Source organism: Primulina eburnea, chromosome 11, assembly GCF_022965805.1.
Source record: "Primulina eburnea isolate SZY01 chromosome 11, ASM2296580v1, whole genome shotgun sequence".
In the NCBI taxonomy this organism is placed as follows: Eukaryota; Viridiplantae; Streptophyta; class Magnoliopsida; order Lamiales; family Gesneriaceae; genus Primulina; species Primulina eburnea.
This window is the reverse complement of record NC_133111.1, coordinates 38900109-38918385: the sequence shown is the minus strand read 5'-3', so window position 1 is coordinate 38918385 and position 18277 is coordinate 38900109. Positions and strand designations below refer to the sequence as shown.

General features: G+C 34.2%; 2 protein-coding genes across 2 annotated transcripts; one reads left to right on the top strand and one right to left on the bottom strand.

Annotated features, from left to right (window-relative positions):
• The first annotated feature begins 296 nt into the window (after positions 1-296).
• Positions 297-1745, top strand: LOC140805898 (zinc finger protein CONSTANS-LIKE 5-like). The gene is made up of 2 exons (XM_073162258.1): positions 297-1096; positions 1181-1745. The coding sequence occupies exons 1-2, from the start codon at positions 386-388 to the stop codon at positions 1547-1549; spliced, it is 1080 nt and encodes a 359-aa protein (XP_073018359.1). The 5' UTR covers positions 297-385; the 3' UTR covers positions 1550-1745.
• Positions 1746-12612: 10867 nt separating this feature from the next.
• LOC140805897 (probable alpha,alpha-trehalose-phosphate synthase [UDP-forming] 11) lies at positions 12613-15962 on the bottom strand. Its single transcript, XM_073162257.1, has 3 exons — positions 13606-15962; positions 13258-13531; positions 12613-13178 (listed from the first exon to the last, which is right to left on the bottom strand). The coding sequence occupies exons 1-3, from the start codon at positions 15603-15605 to the stop codon at positions 12885-12887; spliced, it is 2568 nt and encodes an 855-aa protein (XP_073018358.1). The 5' UTR covers positions 15606-15962; the 3' UTR covers positions 12613-12884.
• Positions 15963-18277: the final 2315 nt, after the last annotated feature.

Sequence of the window (18277 nt, the reverse complement as noted above, 5' to 3'; positions counted from 1 at the left end):
GAACTAAACGATATTCCAAAGAATTCCAAATTGTGGGCCCTATGCCGGTACCTATAACTGACAACAATAGCTGAATATAAAGAAAAATGTAATATATATAAATTGAGTTATAAAATATTTTTATTTTATTTGGATTAACAATATATTTAATATAATTTTATTAGTTTACATGTATTTTTGTAATTTAATATATAAATTTTAATCTGGTCTTAAAAAGAAAACATTTATGTGGCTGAAAACATATCCACGTGTCCAGAAATAGTTCTACCTGTGACTCGGATATAGATACACACTCTGCTCTGGTAACTGGCACCCATACATCCCACTATTTCACGCTTACTCATCACCATCATTTTCCAAGAGAAGATCCAGATTTACAGCTGAAATGTCCATGCATGGAGATGGAGGACCGGGGACCAAGTATTTTCCGGCGGCCAGGAGCTGCGACTATTGCGAATCAGAGGCGGCGCTGCTATTCTGTAGGTCTGACTCGGCCTTCTTGTGTATCGCTTGCGATTCCAAGCTGCATGTTTCCCACACAAAACACGAGCGCGTCTGGATGTGCGAGGTGTGCGAACAGGCCGCTGCTGTCGTCGTCTGTAAAGCTGACGCCGCCGTGCTTTGTTCCGACTGCGACAGCGATATACACTCTGCAAACCCCCTAGCCTGCCGCCACGACCGGACGCCGGTGGTTCCCTTTTACGAGAATGCCGAATCTGTTGTCTTGAAGTCCTCCGCTGCGCCGTTTGTGCCCATCTACAACCTCAACAGCAGCAGCGGCGTAGAACAGGCAGACCTTTTGACCAACGCATCTTCATGGATGCCAACAAAACTTCCTGCTGAAGGCCCGGACGTTAAATCCATTGAATTCTTGTTATCTGACTCAGATCAGCTCCTGGATTTCGAAATCTCTCAGCAAATCTCGTCACACCTTCTCGGCGACTGTGTTGTCCCTGTACAAACAACCACCAAACCGCCGGTGCCGTCTCTTTCACCCCAGAACTACTCATCCGATAAACGACTCGAGATCGATTTCACGACATCCAACGTTAATTCTTACCACAGCAGCTACACCACCTCATCTCTAAGCCACAGTGTAAATTTAATACATATTATTTTCTTTTCCATCCAAGTTAAATTGTCAATGATCCTCATTGAATTTTATTATTTAATCTTTCAGGTCTCATCATCGTCCATCGATTTGGGTGTTGTCCCCGACGGTAGCGCCCTGTCGGACATATCGTACCCTTTTCCGAGCAACGTCATGAATTCCGTGGTCGATCTTAGCGGACATCAAGGTTTCCCTGCCATAGGACTGGACAGAGAAGCCAGGGTGTTGAGGTACAGGGAGAAGAGAAAGAATCGAAGATTCCAGAAGACCATCCGATACGCTTCCCGCAAGGCGTACGCCGAAACCAGGCCAAGAGTCAAAGGCCGGTTCGCCAAGAGAACCGACGGCGAGCTGGAACTGGAAGGCGAACCGGTTTTCATCTCCGGCTCACCTGATTATGTCTTCGATGCCAGATACGATGTCGTTATGTCGTTCTAATTCGGAAGATTGAATTAGGTTTGTTAATAATATTATATATTATAAAATATGAAATAATTGAACGCCATTCCTGCATCTTTTCTGTCTCATCGTAAATTCCAGGACAAGTGGCTCCTCTTCCTTCATTAGGCAATAATTTGGTCAACTTTGCTTTATTTTGCGTTTCGTTGTATGATTATTAAAGTGAAATTGTGGATATATATATATATATATATATATATATATATATATAGCTTCAATTAAATATGTTTGACAAGATTCAGACGGTTACCAAATCAGCTTAATAGCGTCCACACATCATGATTTAGCAACCATTAGTTCCAGCTTCAAACCATACGTTATTCATACGCAATGAATTTGAAATTCGGCTTTATTGATGTAAGAAGAAAAACATAGTAGAATATTAATTGTCTCACGTTGGTTGGATAAGTAACATTTGAGTTGTATATATGGGTTTGGACAATCTTCTCTCTTTGAGCTAGCTTTTAGGGTTTAATTAGGTCCAAGTTTCAATTTTAACATGGTATCAGAGCTCGGGTTCCACTGTTATGTGTTGGACTGTCTATAATTAGGCCACTCGTTCTGCCCATAATTGGATCATTTGTATATTCCACGTTCCAGATGTTCATTCTTGGGCGTGAGATGAGTGTGTTAATTGTCATACATTAGTTGGATAAATAACCTGAGAGTTGTATATAGGGGTGCAAACGAACCGAATCGAGCCGAATAATAGTAAAAAAGTCAGGCTCGAATTCGGCTCGAAATAGGTATATTCGAGTTCGAGCTCGATTCGAAGTTCGATAATTTCAAATATTTGGGCTCGAGCTCGGCTCGAAATGAAGTTCGAGTTCGAGTTCGGCTCGAAATATTCGAATATATTCGTGAACTATTCGAATTATTGCTCGGATATTAAGGTTTGAAAGCTCGAAATGCTCGAAATATTCGAAATATATTTATATATATATAATTATATTATATTGATAAAATATTAAGGCTCGCGAACTATTCGCGAGCTATCGAAAAAAATAATTTGGGCTCGAGTTCGGCTCGAAAAAAAGTTCGAATGTGTTCGAGTTCGGCTCAAATTCGATAAGTTCGAATACGAATCGAATATTTATCGAGTCGGCTCGAAAAACTCGCGAACATGTTCGGTTCGTTTGCAGCCCTAGTTGTATATATGGACTTGGACAATCCTCCCTCATTTAACTAGCTTTTGAGGTTGAGTTAGGTCCAAGTTCCAATAGAACACATAAAATTCTTTTTTTGTTGTATTTTTGGATGTATTTCAAGATATGTTGTAGTCAAACATTGAGCATAACGAGTTTTCGATAGATGAAAAAGACTTTTCGAATTATGATGCAATTTCCATTTATATTTGTTTCCAAGCGTGGAATAAATCAAAGCTGGGTTTTATATTTTCTTTACTATATTTCTTACAACAATTAGAATATCTTCCTATGTTTCATTAAAAATGTCGTCCAATCAAAGGTGTCATTCAATAACACATGTGGCAGGGATATAATATAATAAATAAAAATAAACGTGGCAATTTATTTTTAATACCGAATAGCATAATAGATTTGTACCTTTCATTCCTGATACATACATATATATATATATATATATATATATATATATATATATATATTACCTTATATATATATATATTACCTTTGATGTTATATATATATGTATGTATGTATGTATATATATATATGTATGTATGTATGTATATATATATATTATGAAAGTTTGGTGTAGCAAAGATTAAATCTCCAAGGTTATATTTGGAGAAATTTCAAATTCATAACAACAAATCAATTGATTTGTTTGGAAAGATCCACTTGAGAGATTTGAAATCTCATATAGTTAACTTTTAAGTCATTATTATAACGGTTTTCGAATCTATAAATCCTCTCGAATGCTTTTTCAAGTCCAAATATTATAAGGCAAAAACTTGTGTGAGACAACTTTACATATCGTATTTTGTGAGGCATGTCTGTTATTTGAGTCATTAATGAAAAAGTATTACTTTTTATGCTAAGATTATTACTTTTTATTATGAATATCGTTAGGGTTGACTCGTCTCACAGATAAAGACTTGTGAGATCGTCTCACAAGATACCTACTCATATTACAATTCAGATTCAAAACAAGCCGTATCTAACGAAAATTAGTTATAGACCAACAAATTGGCAAGAATTGACTCTTTTTTTAAGCATAATCAATTTCAATTTTATATCATAATACATTTTCTTGTGTTCCCTACTGAACTTGGTCCCCAATTTTATATATTTCGTTTATTGCTCTCCCAATATTTCACTTTGATTTATTCTTGCCAACTGTTGGTGGAATGCCAATGCAGCAATCAACTGTAGATTTGATTATTGTGCTAAGAAAATGGTCCCATAGACGTGAAGTTCATGTGGGTTGCCCATACTGTTGCATAATGGGACCGGTGATTGTCGGGCGTAGCCAAGTCACTTTCTAATCTAACAAAAGATTGCCCATCTGATTGTCTCCAACTACGTTTCAGTAAAGGATTGATTTTATGAAACACGACATTTCCAATGATACCATGTTACACTGGACTTGTTTTAAAACTTTAATATGGTTTCAAAGAGTATTCAAAACCGCTCGATAATGATAAGATCTTTATCTTTGAGCTCGATCAAAATATAATCATGTTATGATAAGTGACAATATCAAGTATCGGATATGTCCACGGATTAATTATTACCCAAGATCATTGTAGCGAAACCAATGGGCACATTGACATTGGTTGTCAGAACTTTTTGAGAGATCATCCTACGACCTCCGAGGTTAAATTTCACTTTCCACCCCCTTCAAAACTCCAATGAACACAATCTTCATATTTAATCATGTTTTCAATGGGTCAATGTCAATTTTTTTTAAAAATGTCCAATTCACATACTATTTAAATGTAGACATCAACAACATGAGACCAATGATTTTTTTTGAGTCCCAATAAAGGCCGGGCCCTGAGGCGATGGCCTCTCTCGCCTCACAAGAGGTACGGCCCTGGGTAACGGATGGAACCCGTTCCCCATCTTCAGCCTCATCTTTTGTCTTGTCCAACCTAAGCGCCTCCAAAGGAGCAAGATCCATGGCCATCTTTCTCCACTTAGTATACCGTCTACACGCCACCTGGACGAAGCAGGCTGCCCTTGTAACCCATTCTCCTAATTAACTTATCCTCATTTCATTATGAACCAATATCAGTTAAATATATCTACACTGAATTACTCTGTTTACATTCTTTCAACTTAAATTTGTATATATTTATCTGATTCAACAACAATTATACGACCTGTACTATTTGTCTACATTTGAACAACTGAAAGACAAATAATGTTACATAAGATAATCATGTTCAACTGCAGATATCAATTTTTTTTAATAATGAAGTCAGTTTGTTAAGAAAAAATAATAGAGGTGAATGAGTTAAAAATATATTATAGAATATTGGGTGTAATAATTGTCCCTGATGAGTAGAAAAATCGACCGTGACATTTGTGTTGTTGTGCTGTTTAAAATATTCGAGTCGCACTGTAAACACTGTGTATAACTTTTGATAAACGGTAAACATTCGATTCTACATATTTGATTTACGTTATTTGTTTATTTTATATATGTTGCTATTAAATGTATATTTTCATTTCATTATAATATAATTATTGTTCATAAAAAATTAGGTATATTAATAAATATTTTATTTTACTTTAGTTGTCCAATTGTGAAAATCCAAAATCATCTACATAAATCGAAAAATTTCTTAAGGACATATATTTAAATTTTTAATATCCTAAGATATATATGGAAATTGTATTATATATTATATTTATTAATTTTAATTTTCTAACATAATTTATTCTTTAAGTTAATGAGTCAATCACTATGAATGTCAAATTAAATGCTAATACTAATCAAGATTTAAATTCTATAATCATTATTTTTCCATATAATTTCTTTGAAACTCACAAAGATTCCACATTATTTCAATTGTTGTTTAGAATATTTGTAAATGGCTAAAGACTTAAATTGACAAATTTGATATTTTCTTCAAATTGCCTTTGGAATCATAGTTTTGCCCTTCATTTTCTCTCAAAGATATAATTGCACCTGGATAAATGCAAAAGGAACAGAGAACAGTTCATTTGACTTACTTGTTAGTTGTCCTTTTCTTTACATTTTTCAAGTGTTATTTCATCATTTTTTTTTCCTAATTGTACTTATTATTTACTTCTAGGATATATATTTAATGAGATGTGCAATCATAGTAGAGGATTTGAATTGGCATATGATGTATTATTTATATATTATTCGTGTCATTTCATCTCCATCTAAATTGATTTTAAAATTTTCCTAATATATAGTTTGTGGATGAATAAATATTTTTTTGATTTGTTTCCATCCATATTATTTTATATGTGTTTTGTGTATTATCATTCGTTAATATATATATATATATATATATATATATATATATATATATATATATATATATATATATATATATATATATATTATAATTCACATATTATATATAATTTGTATCAACGTCTTCATGCTAGTTATTACAAGTGCCTCCATTGTAATAATTCCATCTGAAAATGTATTAGCCAACATTATATTTATTTTTTCCATTTATTACCAATTTTTCTGGGGGAAAAATAATGAAAACTGTTGAAATAATATATTTGAATATTGAAAAAGTAATAGTTGAATATTTGAATGTTGAAAATAAGAGTTGTAAAGTTAGAAATTTGTGTGTGATGATGTAGGTAATGATGTATTTTATTTTTGGATTATGTGTAATGAAACTCTATAAATAGATCTCTCATTTGTGAAGAAAATCACAATTGAGTAGAGAGAAAAATATTATAAAGTGTGTAGTTTGATAAATTTTGAGAGTTTGAGATTTTTACTTTTTACCATAAATTTTTACTTTTTCACAACACGTTATCAGCACGAAGCTCTAAAAGTCCTACATACCTTTTCCAGCTCCAAACAGAAGAAAAAGGTAACAAAAGTAATTATATTTATTTTACTGTTATTTATTTATTGTGTATTTTATTTAATATACAATATAATGTTATTATTAGAAATAATAAAAATAAATTTTTCATAAACTTGTTATAAATCCTGGGAGGATGTTAAGACGACATCCCACACTCTCGGTAAGGGATACGACAAGTATAAAAGCCTATAAGGTTTTTTTTAAACAAAATAAATTATGACACTTATTATAATATTATGATATGATATACATAATTATTTAAACATATCTAATATTATATATACCATATTATTACCATAAAATTATTCAAATACATATCTTTTTTTTTTGTACACCAACGGTCATAAATGGTAAAAAAACGGCTAGTTTTTGCCCTATAAATATGATCTCACAAACACATTCAATCACTCCAACTTTCTCTTCTTCTCTAAAAATTATTCATCATCAAATTTTTCGAAGAAAAAAGAAGATGGCTTTCTCAAAGATATTTTTAATTATTTTAGTTATCATACTCACGAGTCTTGTATTTATCGGAGAATATCCTCCTCGTGCGTTTTCTTTATTTTTACAAATACTTGTACTTGTTGTTTATCCGTTACTTTGGATTGCAATATTTATTAACTAATAAAATGCATCGTAATTTTTTTTTAGTACCACCATGTCAAATTTAACAAAGCTCGAATTTGTTGCGCTCGACATCACGAGAAAGAATTATATGCCATGGACTCTCGATGTAGAAATGCATCTTGAGTCATTGGGTCTAAGCGAGACTATTAAAGAAAATGACATATGTACATCACAAGAAAAGGCAAGAGCCATGATATTTTTGCGTCGACATCTCGACGAGGGATTAAAATGTGAATATCTGACTGAAAAAAATCCCATGGCTTTGTGGAAAAGATTGAAAGAAAGATTTGAACATATAAGGGAAGTTATACTTCCGACCGCCCATGATGAATGGAATATGTTAAGATTCCAAGATTTTAAGAAAGTCAGTGATTATAATTCAGCGATGTATCGAATAATCTCGCAGCTAAAATTTTTTGGACATGAGGTCACAGAATCTGAGATGCTTGAAAAAACATTTTCCACGTTTCATGCATCAAATATTACTCTACAACAACAATATAGAGTACGTGGATTTGCGAGATATTCTGAGCTCATCACCTGTCTTCTTGTGGCGGAAAAAAACAACGAGCTATTAATGAGAAATCATCAGTCTCGACCCACTGGATCACCAGCATTTCTAGAAGTAAATGCTGTAAGTAATAATGAATTTAAACCTCCGAACCAAAATCAAATTCAAAGACAAGATTTTGGTCGAGGTCGTGGACGTGGACGTGGACGTGGAATTGGCCGTGGTCGTTGTCGAGGCCGTGGTTTTGAAAACAATAGAGATAGTTATTTTTATAACTCATCTCAAAAGAGCGTCCCAAACCATCCACAGAAAAGGCATCATGAGAATACAAGTGTTAATGAGAATCACTCAAAAAGATATGAAAGTTCTTGTTACAGATGTGGTACTCCAGGACATTGGTCCAAAGTTTGTCGAGCCCCTGAGCACCTTTGTAAACTTTATAAAGAATCATTAAAGGGGAAAGAAAAGGAGACCAACTTCACTGAACGCAGTGAGCGTTTGAGTGATTCAACTCATTTTGATGCTGGTGATTTTATGAATGATTTCTCTGGAAATTATCAATATGTTGGTGGGATAGAAATGAATAATATTGATGCTGCAGATTTTTTCAACGATTTCTCTGAAAATGAACAATATAATGGTAGAATATAAATGTATAATAATTTATTTTTCATGTATTCATAGAATAATGTTTTATTGTATAATTATGATATGTGTTGTATTTAAATATATATTGCCAGTAATTTATTTCATTGCATATTTTTTTGAAGTTCAAATATGGAAAATGCTATGAGCAAAGCTGAAGTTTGCATACCCGATAGTGGTACAACGCACACTATCCTCCGAGATAAAAGATATTTCTTGGAACTAAAACCAACAAAAACAACGGTGAATACAATATCAGGTCATGTAGACTTGATTAAAGGATGTGGTAAAGCACAATATTTGTTGCCTAATGGTAGAAAATTTTTGATCAATGATGCTTTATATTCACCACAATCGAAAAGAAATTTGTTGAGTTTTAATGATATATATTCTCATGGGTATGATACTCAAACAATGAATGAAGGGAATGAGAATATATGTGCCTTATCACATATAAATCAGGAAAGAAATATGTGATTGAAAAACTACCAATGATCCCTACTGGATTGCATTATACACATATAAGTCCCATTGAATCAAACATGGTAGTTGATAATTCTTGGATATTAACCAATTGGCATGATCGATTGGGACATCCTGGTTCAACAATGATGCGAAGAATTATAGAAAATACACATGGTCATCCACTGAAAGACCAGAAGATCTTTCAGAATAATAAGTTTCAATGTAAAGCATGTTCTCTTGGAAAACTTATTATAAGACCATCACCGGCCAAAATCCAAACTGAATCACCAATGTTTCTTGAACGTATTCAGGGTGATATTTGTGGACCAATCCATCCACCATGTGGACCATTCAGATACTTTATGGTATTGATTGATGCCTCCAGCAGATGGTCACATGTATGTTTATTGTCAACTCGAAATGTTGCATTTGCAAGATTACTTGCTCAAATAATAAAATTGAGGAATCAGTTTCCCGATTATACAATCAAGAAAATGAGACTTGATAATGCTGGTGAATTTACTTCCCAGACTTTCAATGATTATTGTATGTCTATGAGAATCATTGTTGAGCATCATGTTGCTCATGTACATACACAGAATGGATTGGCTGAATCATTGATTAAACGTCTGCAAATGATTGCTAGACCACTGATTATGAAAACAAAGCTCCCTATTTCTATATGGGGACATGCAATTTTACATGCTGCTTCATTAATTCGCATCAGACCAAGTGCATATCATAAATACTCCCCATTACAGCTTGCATTTGGTAAAGAACCAGACATTTCTCATCTGAGAATTTTTTGATGTATGGTGTATGTGCCTATTGCACCACCACAACGAAAGAAAATGGGACCTCAAAGAAAGGTTGGAATTTATATCGGTTATGATAGTCCATCAATCATTCGATATCTTGAACCTCAGATAGGCGACGTGTTCACAGCACGTTTTGCTGATTGTCATTTTAATGAGGAAATCTTCCCGATGTTAGGGGGAGAACAGAAACATACCGAAAAAGAAATTACATGGTATGTATCATCATTGTTACATCTGGATCCAAGAACAAAACAATGTGAAAAAGATGTACAACAAATTGTACACTTGCAAATAATAGCAAATCAAATACCAGATGCATTTGCAGACACAAAAAGGGTAACTAAATCATATATACATGCTGCAAATGCCCCTGCTCGAATTGAAATTCCAAAGAAATAAATGGAAGATACTCATGATGTCATTAAACGCCTGAAGCGTGGAAGGCCAGTCGGTTCCAAGGATAAAAATCCTCGAAAAAGAAAATTCATAGAGAAACACGATGATCACAAAATAAAGAATGATGTTTCAGAAGAAACACATGATGATCACAAAATAGAGAATGGTGTTCCTGAAGAAACACATGATGATGAAAATGTTCTGTCAGAACCACAAACTGACGAGAATCATGAAATCTCTATCAATTACATTAATACTGGAAAAATATGGAACCGAAAAGATATAGATGAAATTGATGATATATTTTCTTATAATGTGGCAATCGACATCATAAATGATAACGAAGATCATGAACCAAAATCTTTTGGTGAATGTAAAAATCGGCAGGATTGGATAAAATGGAAAGATGCCATCCAGGTTGAATTAGATTCGCTAAATAAACGTAATGTTTTTGGACCTATAGTCCTTACACCTGAAGGTGTAAAACCTGTTGGATACAAATGGGTTTTTATTCGAAAGCGAAATGAGAAAAATGAAATAGTAAGATATAAAGCTCGACTTGTTGCACAAGGTTTTTCTCAAAGGCCTGGAATTGATTATGAAGAAACATATTCTCCTGTGATGGATGCAATTACGTTTCGGTATTTGATTAGCTTGGCGGTATCTGAAAATTTAGAAATGCGTCTTATGGATGTTGTTACAGCTTACTTATATGGATCATTTGATAGTAATATATATATGAAAATCCCTGAAGGATTTAAGATGCCTGAAGCACAAAGTTCAAAACCCAGGGAATGTTATTCTGTGAAATTACAAAGATCATTATATGGGTTAAATCAATCACGTCGAATGTGGTATAATCGACTAAGTGATCACTTGATGAAAAAGGGATATGTAAATAATTCAATATGCCCTTGTGTTTTCATTAAGAAAACAACATCCAGATGCATAATTATTGCTGTATATGTTGATGATTTAAACATCATTGGAACGAATAAGGAAATTCAAGAAGTTGTGTCATATTTGAAGGAAGAATTTGAAATGAAGGATATTGGAAAAACCAAGTATTGTCTGGGTTTACAAATTGAACAAAAAGAATGTGGAATGTTTGTTCACCAGACAAATTATACAGAAAAGATCCTTAAACGTTTTAATATGGATAAAGAAAATCCTTTAAGTACTCCAATGGTTGTTAGATCATTAAACATAGAAAATGATCCATTCCGTCCATGTGAAGATGATGAAGATATTCCTGGTCCAGAAGTACCATATCTAAGTGTCATCGGTGCCCTTATGTACCTTACAAATTGTACAAGGCCTGATATATCTTTTGCCGTGAATCTGTTGGCAAGATTTAGCTCATATCCAACAAAGAGACACTGGAACGGAATTAAACATATATTCCGTTATCTACGAGGAACGACAGACTTGAGACTTTTGTATTCAAAAGATGCTAATCCAAGTATAATTGGTTATGCTGATGCTGGATACTTATCTGATCCACACAAGGCACGTTCCCAAACTGGATATGTATTTACTCGTGGAGGCACTGCAATATCTTGGCGTTCACAGAAACAAACGCTCGTAACAACTTCATCAAATCATGCCGAGATTATTGCACTACATGAAGCAAGTCGTGAATGTGTGTGGTTAAAATCAATGACCCAACATATCCAAATTTCATGTGGATTATCATTCGATGAGAAGCCTGTGATACTATATGAAGATAATGCTGCATGTGTTGCTCAAATGAAAGAAGGATACATAAAAGGCGACAGAACTAAACATATTCCTCCTAAGTTCTTCGCATTCACCAAGGAGTTTGAGAAGAATAAATGTATTGATGTTCGTCACATTCAATCAAGTGAAAACTCATCAGATCTCTTCACAAAGGCACTTCCTACGTCAATATTCAGAAAGCACATATATAATATTGGGATGCGCAATCTACGAAATTTGTGAAGAATTGTTCATGTCAACATCAGGGGGAGTTTACATGACTGCACTCTTTTTCCCTTACTATGGTTTTTATCCCAATGGGTTTTTCCAAGTAAGATTTTTAATGAGGCAGTACAAAACACGTAATGAAGACATCATCGTATCATGATCATCATCACAAGGGGGAGTGTTGAAATAATATATTTGAATATTGAAAAAATAATAGTTGAATATTTGAATGTTGAAAATAAGAGTTGTAAAGTTAGAAATTTGTGTGTGATGATGTAGGTAATGATGTATTTTATTTTTGGATTATGTGTAATGAAACTCTATAAATAGATCTCTCATTTGTGAAGAAAATCACAATTGAGTAGAGAGAAAAATATTATAAAGTGTGTAGTTTGGTAAATTTTGAGAGTTTGAGATTTTTACTTTTTACCATAAATTTTTACTTTTTCACAACAAAAACATGTATTTTAAAAATAAATATGAGTATTAAAGAGAAGACAATTACTCCTTCCCATACTATTTCTGAGTGTTTCTATTAATGAGTTGCTAGCTTTCCGCCGCAATATTGAATACTTACATCAAAAAATTAAAAAAAAAATCATCCATAATAATATATATGAAACGTGGAAATAATTGCGAACTTGAAAGAAAATATACATCATGAGAGACGATGATGTCCTAGAAAAGAAAACTGATTTTATAATTTTAATAAATATAAAATCTAATATTTTGTTGAGAATAATTCTTGGCCAATTAGCGTGAATTCTAAGATGCTATGTTGCACTATAAATCTGTGATCTTCTGTACAAAGCTGCATTTCCCTCGATCTCTAGTTCAATCTTCGTTTCGAGCTGATTATGGCTTTTTATCCACCGCATTTTGGCTTCAAACTAAACCAGATTTCTGTTCTGATGCGAAAGCTGAAAGGCCCTGAAGCATTTTGATGACTTCAAATGTGTCGTCTAGATAATATTTTGCCATGCTTGGTTTCTGGCCGACGGTGCAGGCGAATACTTCTGCTGCAGCAGGCAATACTCGGTTGACAACCGAGCTTGCTATAGCCTCGAACATGTCCTCATCGGATCTGTCATCGCCTATGCACAGAACAAAATCTGCCGGCTGCCCTTTGATCTGCATCGTTTCTATGGCATTCTTTACCACCATGCCTTTGCTCACGCCCTACAAGACGTCATTTCGCTTGTCAAAAATTTCTGAAGATCGAATACAAATGATCAAATACATTATCCAATATACACACCTGTGGTTTCACCTCGACTATTTGCTGGCCACGTTTTACAACCACGGGATCGTTAGCAAGCACGCTCTCCAAGTGATCAAGAAGTTCTTTCGCTTGCCATGAACCAAAATCAGGATCGGCTTCTTGATGGTGCCAAACCAAGGCACTTTCCTTAATCTCAATCCAAGAACCATCTGTCGCCTCCGTGTAATGTTCCATCACTGGTAACACAATCTTTCTCCAATCCAAGTCAACTGCTAATCCGCAAGATTCCCATTGAGAAACTTTATTCCACCTAGTTGCAATTAAAGAAACAAATTTAGCAATGAAATACAGAAACAAACCCATCATCATATTAGATTTCCTCACCTTGTGAAATAACCATGTTCTGCTGATAGCCCAAGCCGCTCACACTGTGAGAACCACTTCCCCAATGAATCCTTTCCTCTGCCACTAACAATAAACACCATATTTTTTGGGTCACTGCATAAATCGTTCAAGACCGATATGACTTCAGGGCTTGGGGTTTTGTCCACTCTATCTTGTGGCATCACAGTACCATCATAGTCGAGAAGTATAAGCCTGTTCTTCGTGCTGTTATATGCAGCAACGATAAGTTCCACAGAAAGTTTCCTGAAATTCGGACCCAATGCAATTACTCTCGAATTCAAACCGAATCCAATACCCCAACACCTCTTGTTGTATTGCTCAGCACAAGCTTTCTCAAGATCCTTATCGAAACTCCTAGCCCAGTAGGCAATGTCATGCGACAAAATGTACTTGTAATGCTTCTCGTGGCGCAACTCTTTCTCAGAGTCGGTCATCTTGATTCCTGAAACCATGGCCTCGGTCACGCTATTAATATCCCAAGGATTTACCCGGATGGCACCACTGAGGGATGGAGAACACCCGATGAATTCTGATACTATAGTAACACTCTTCCTAGGTGTGGCAGAACCGTGAAGTCCTAAAGCCTTGTCTAACTCAGGGCTGCCTTGTCTAGATACAGTATACTTATATGGCATCAGATTCATTCCATCTCGAACGGCATTAACCACAACACATTCTGATATGGCATAATATGCGACTTTTTCTTGAGAAGACACTGGCCCATTGAGACAAACAATTGGCTCATACCCCGGCTTACCATGCTTTTGATTAACCTCGGTTGCAATTTTCCTCATCTCATTCTGAACTTCTTGAATATCCTCACCTCGACTCCTCGGTGCATTCATGATCTGAACTAAAACCACACGTCCCCTAAAAATGGGATTCTCATCCAAAACCAGCCCCAATGCCATAAACTTCAAACTTATCCCCTTGAACATGTCCATATCATCTATACCTAACAACACAATTTTCCCATCATATTTTTCCTTTAGTTCCCTTACTTTATTCGTGGTATCTGGTAGTGCCATGAGAGATTGAATTTGACCCATGTGAACCCCAATGGGGAGGATCTTAATACTAATAGTTCTACCGAAGTAATCCAGTCCAATATAACCCCGCTTGGATTGGTAGTCCAATCCAAGCATCCTACCGCAACAAGACAAGAAATGCCTAGCATAATCAAAAGTATGGAATCCAATGAGATCACAATTCAAAAGAGCCCTCAAAATCTCCTCTCTGACAGGTAACGTTCGATACATTTCCGACGAAGGAAAAGGAACGTGAAGGAAAAATCCGAGTTTTATCCGATGATACCTCTTTCTCAAGAAAGTTGGCAAAACCATGAGATGATAATCATGCACCCAAACATAATCCTCATCTGGATTAATCACTTCCATAACTTTGTCAGCAAAGATCTTGTTCGCTGATACGTAAGCCCGCCACCAGGCTTTATCAAACCCGACCCCATGATTCGGTGACAAAGGCAGCATATAATGAAACAAAGGCCACAAATAATGCTTACAAAAACCATGATAGAACTTGTTAACCAAATCTGAAGACAAGAAAGTCGGCACACATTTGAACTTATCAAATAATAACTGAGACACCTCTTCTTGTTCTGATAAATCAATATCCACAGATAAACAGCCCACATGGACAACCTCCACGTCCGATGAAAAACCATCCCTCAGTTGCAAAGATACGGCATCTTTATCCCAATCAAAGCACCATTTTTTACCTTGAGAAGAATCTTTGTAACACTTCAAAGGCAGCTGGTTGGCCACAATTATTCTCCTCTTTTTACTAAAAGGAGAGAATGGATAAGATTCCGGGCTCTCAAAGTCACTTTCACTTTCACTTTCACTTACAAAATCTGAAATGATCCCTGGTACGGAAATCACTTTCGGAATCCGGGTTCGGTCGCCAATACCCGAATAGTCCTCGAAGTTCAAGAGATTAAAATAAGATCTCGACAACATGATGAGAAAAACAAAATCTTGGGATTTTCTTGAGTAGATAAAACAGAAAAACTCTCAAATGTACTTGAAATGAAACAAGATTAAGATTAGACAAACGGGTTTTTTTTTTTATCATTTGTCAGGTAATGTGTGTGTCAGCATGTTATACTGCATATGGGGCTAAAAATCGAAAGCTACGAGGTTGTGGTTCATGGAGCTTTACATAGGAAGTAAGGAGTTTTCGAATATTGTCGAACAATAAATATTCAAGGCAAGTTTGAAATTTTAAAAATTATTGTTATTTTGTTATTGATTTTTTGTTATTCAGCGGTGGTGAGGATAAGAACGAAGGAAGATGGATCGACTTACAAATACGGTACTCTGATCTACGTTAGTTTGAAATTTGACACCCAAGATTGACCAATCCACCTTTATATTGTGCGTTTATTTATAATATATATTAGTGTCTTGTGAGGTAATCTCACGAATTTTTATCTTAGAGACTGACTGGTCAACTGACATGTAAAATATGATTATGTGTGAACGGTTTAATATTTAATTATTTATTTATTTGGTGATATAACTTAATGACGTCCATATTTTCTAGCCTTATTCCCATTTTCTTATCCAATATATTCTTATTTCAAATAAAAAAAATATTTAACTCAAACTTTTATCGGTTACCAAAAATACTTGTGCTATACTATATTTTAACCTATATATATTACTCCCAAAAGGCGTGCTTCGGGAGAAGACCGTGAAGTATGTAATAATTAATTCACAAAGTTTGCCCATTTGGTTGTGTGTATGTCTGATTATATATAATAATAATAATAATAATAATAATAATAATAATAATAATAATAATAATAATAAATAAATAAATAACTTTTATTTGCCGTATCAAAAATGACATTCTTACCACACAATTCTTCTAATGCATGTTTCTTAATTAATATAATACTAGTATATTAAAACAATAAAAATAAGGTAATGAAAAAAAATTGATTTTTAATTTCTTTTTCAATTCATTGACTCGCAAATCCTTTGTCACATCGGTCAAATGATGCGTGTCGAGTTTCGGAGTGGATGACCAATTTTTACTTTGACTAATTACCCACGATGGACGGCGAGGATGGCAGGTGACCTTGCGACTTTGACTCTGTATTATCCAATTAGCGACTGACACGTAAGGAGAAACGTACAGTTGACTGTTTTCATAAATTTGAAATTGGGACCCACTTTATCCTGTTTTAAATTTTGAATTTTATTTATTTAATTTTGTACTTACAAAAATATATTACCTCACGTGATTGTAAATTTCCGGTGTCTCTCCATTTCACACCGGAAAATGAAATAGAATTTGAAAAAACTATTAAAAATATGCATTTTTTATTTTTAATTCACTTAATTTATAAAACGCACTAATTAATTGATGACAAAAATTTGTGTTAAACGATCTTACGGATCGTATTTTATGAGACACATAACTTATTTGGGTCATCTATTAAAAAATATTATTTTTTATTCTAAGAGTATTACTTTTTTATTGTGAATATTAGTAGGATTGATCCGTCTCACGAATAAAGATTCGTGAGACCGTCTCACAAGAGACCTACTCTTAATTGATTATAAAATATTGTTGTTTTGTTTGAGTGAGATTATCTACAACTACTTTTGAAATTACGTACAGAAAGTTTGGTGAGAGTACGGGAAAAATTAATGAAAAGAGGTGTTAATGCCGGGTCATTTGATTCAAATAGCTGGAAGCATGATCGGTCAACTCAGCGAGGTTGCCCTTACATTTATTGTTAGAATTTTGATCGTTTGGAAGGGTTGGATCAGGAGGAATACCCCCACAAACAAATAAGAGCAGATCTATTGTGAGACGATCTCACGAATCTTTATCTAAGAGATGGGTTAACTCTACCGATATTCACAATAAAAATAATACTCTTAGCATAAAAAGTAATATTTTTTCATGGATGACCCAAATAAGAGACCCGTCTCACAAAATACGACCTATGAGACCGTCTCACAGAAGTTTTTGCCTATATTATATAATATTATTAATTTTATTGATTAAATCTATTATTAGCAATAACTTACAATTTTAAATGATAAATAGTATTATGTTTGGTTTTATATCTTAAGACTGGCAATATGTGTGTGTATATATATATATATAATTCACATGAATAAGGGGTTGATGATACATAAAATGGGATATATATAATTCAAATAAATGATAATTTTTTTTAAAGATACATAATAAGTTCACATTTATGTAATATTGGGTGAAACGCATTTTATAAGGGGTATAAAAAAAATGGCAAAAATTTGTGTGAGACGGTTTTACAGGTCATTTTTGTGAGACGAATATCTTATTTGGGTCACCCATGAAAAAGTATCACTTTTTATGCTGAGAGTATTACTTTTTATTGTGAATATGGATAGGGTTGACCCGTCTCACGGATTATGACCCGTGAGACGGTCTCACATGAGACTCACTCATAAAAAATTGTTTGATTGATAATGTAAGTCAGTTTCTTAGATATTTTATATGGGATTCTTCTGAAAAACAGTGTTTATATGTGGGAAAACTAAAATAAAAGACAATGGGTGTGTTTCTTATTAATTGTAGAAAAATTCTTCGGGGGGTGCTTGAAAAGAAAAAGGAAGCAACGGTGCTG

What these genes read in the sequence shown, in the direction of transcription:
- LOC140805898 (XM_073162258.1), top strand. Translation starts at nt 386, where the DNA reads ATGTCCATGCATGGAGATGGAGGACCGGGGACCAAGTATTTTCCGGCG. An exon ending in CCTCATCTCTAAGCCACAGT is followed by an intron (nt 1,097 to 1,180) that starts GTAAATTTAATA and finishes TTAATCTTTCAG; the next exon opens with GTCTCATCATCGTCCATCGA.
- LOC140805897 (XM_073162257.1), bottom strand. Translation starts at nt 15,605, where the DNA reads ATGTTGTCGAGATCTTATTTTAATCTCTTGAACTTCGAGGACTATTCG. An exon ending in GAACATGGTTATTTCACAAG is followed by an intron (nt 13,532 to 13,605) that starts GTGAGGAAATCT and finishes AATTGCAACTAG; the next exon opens with GTGGAATAAAGTTTCTCAAT. An exon ending in TAGTCGAGGTGAAACCACAG is followed by an intron (nt 13,179 to 13,257) that starts GTGTGTATATTG and finishes GACGTCTTGTAG; the next exon opens with GGCGTGAGCAAAGGCATGGT.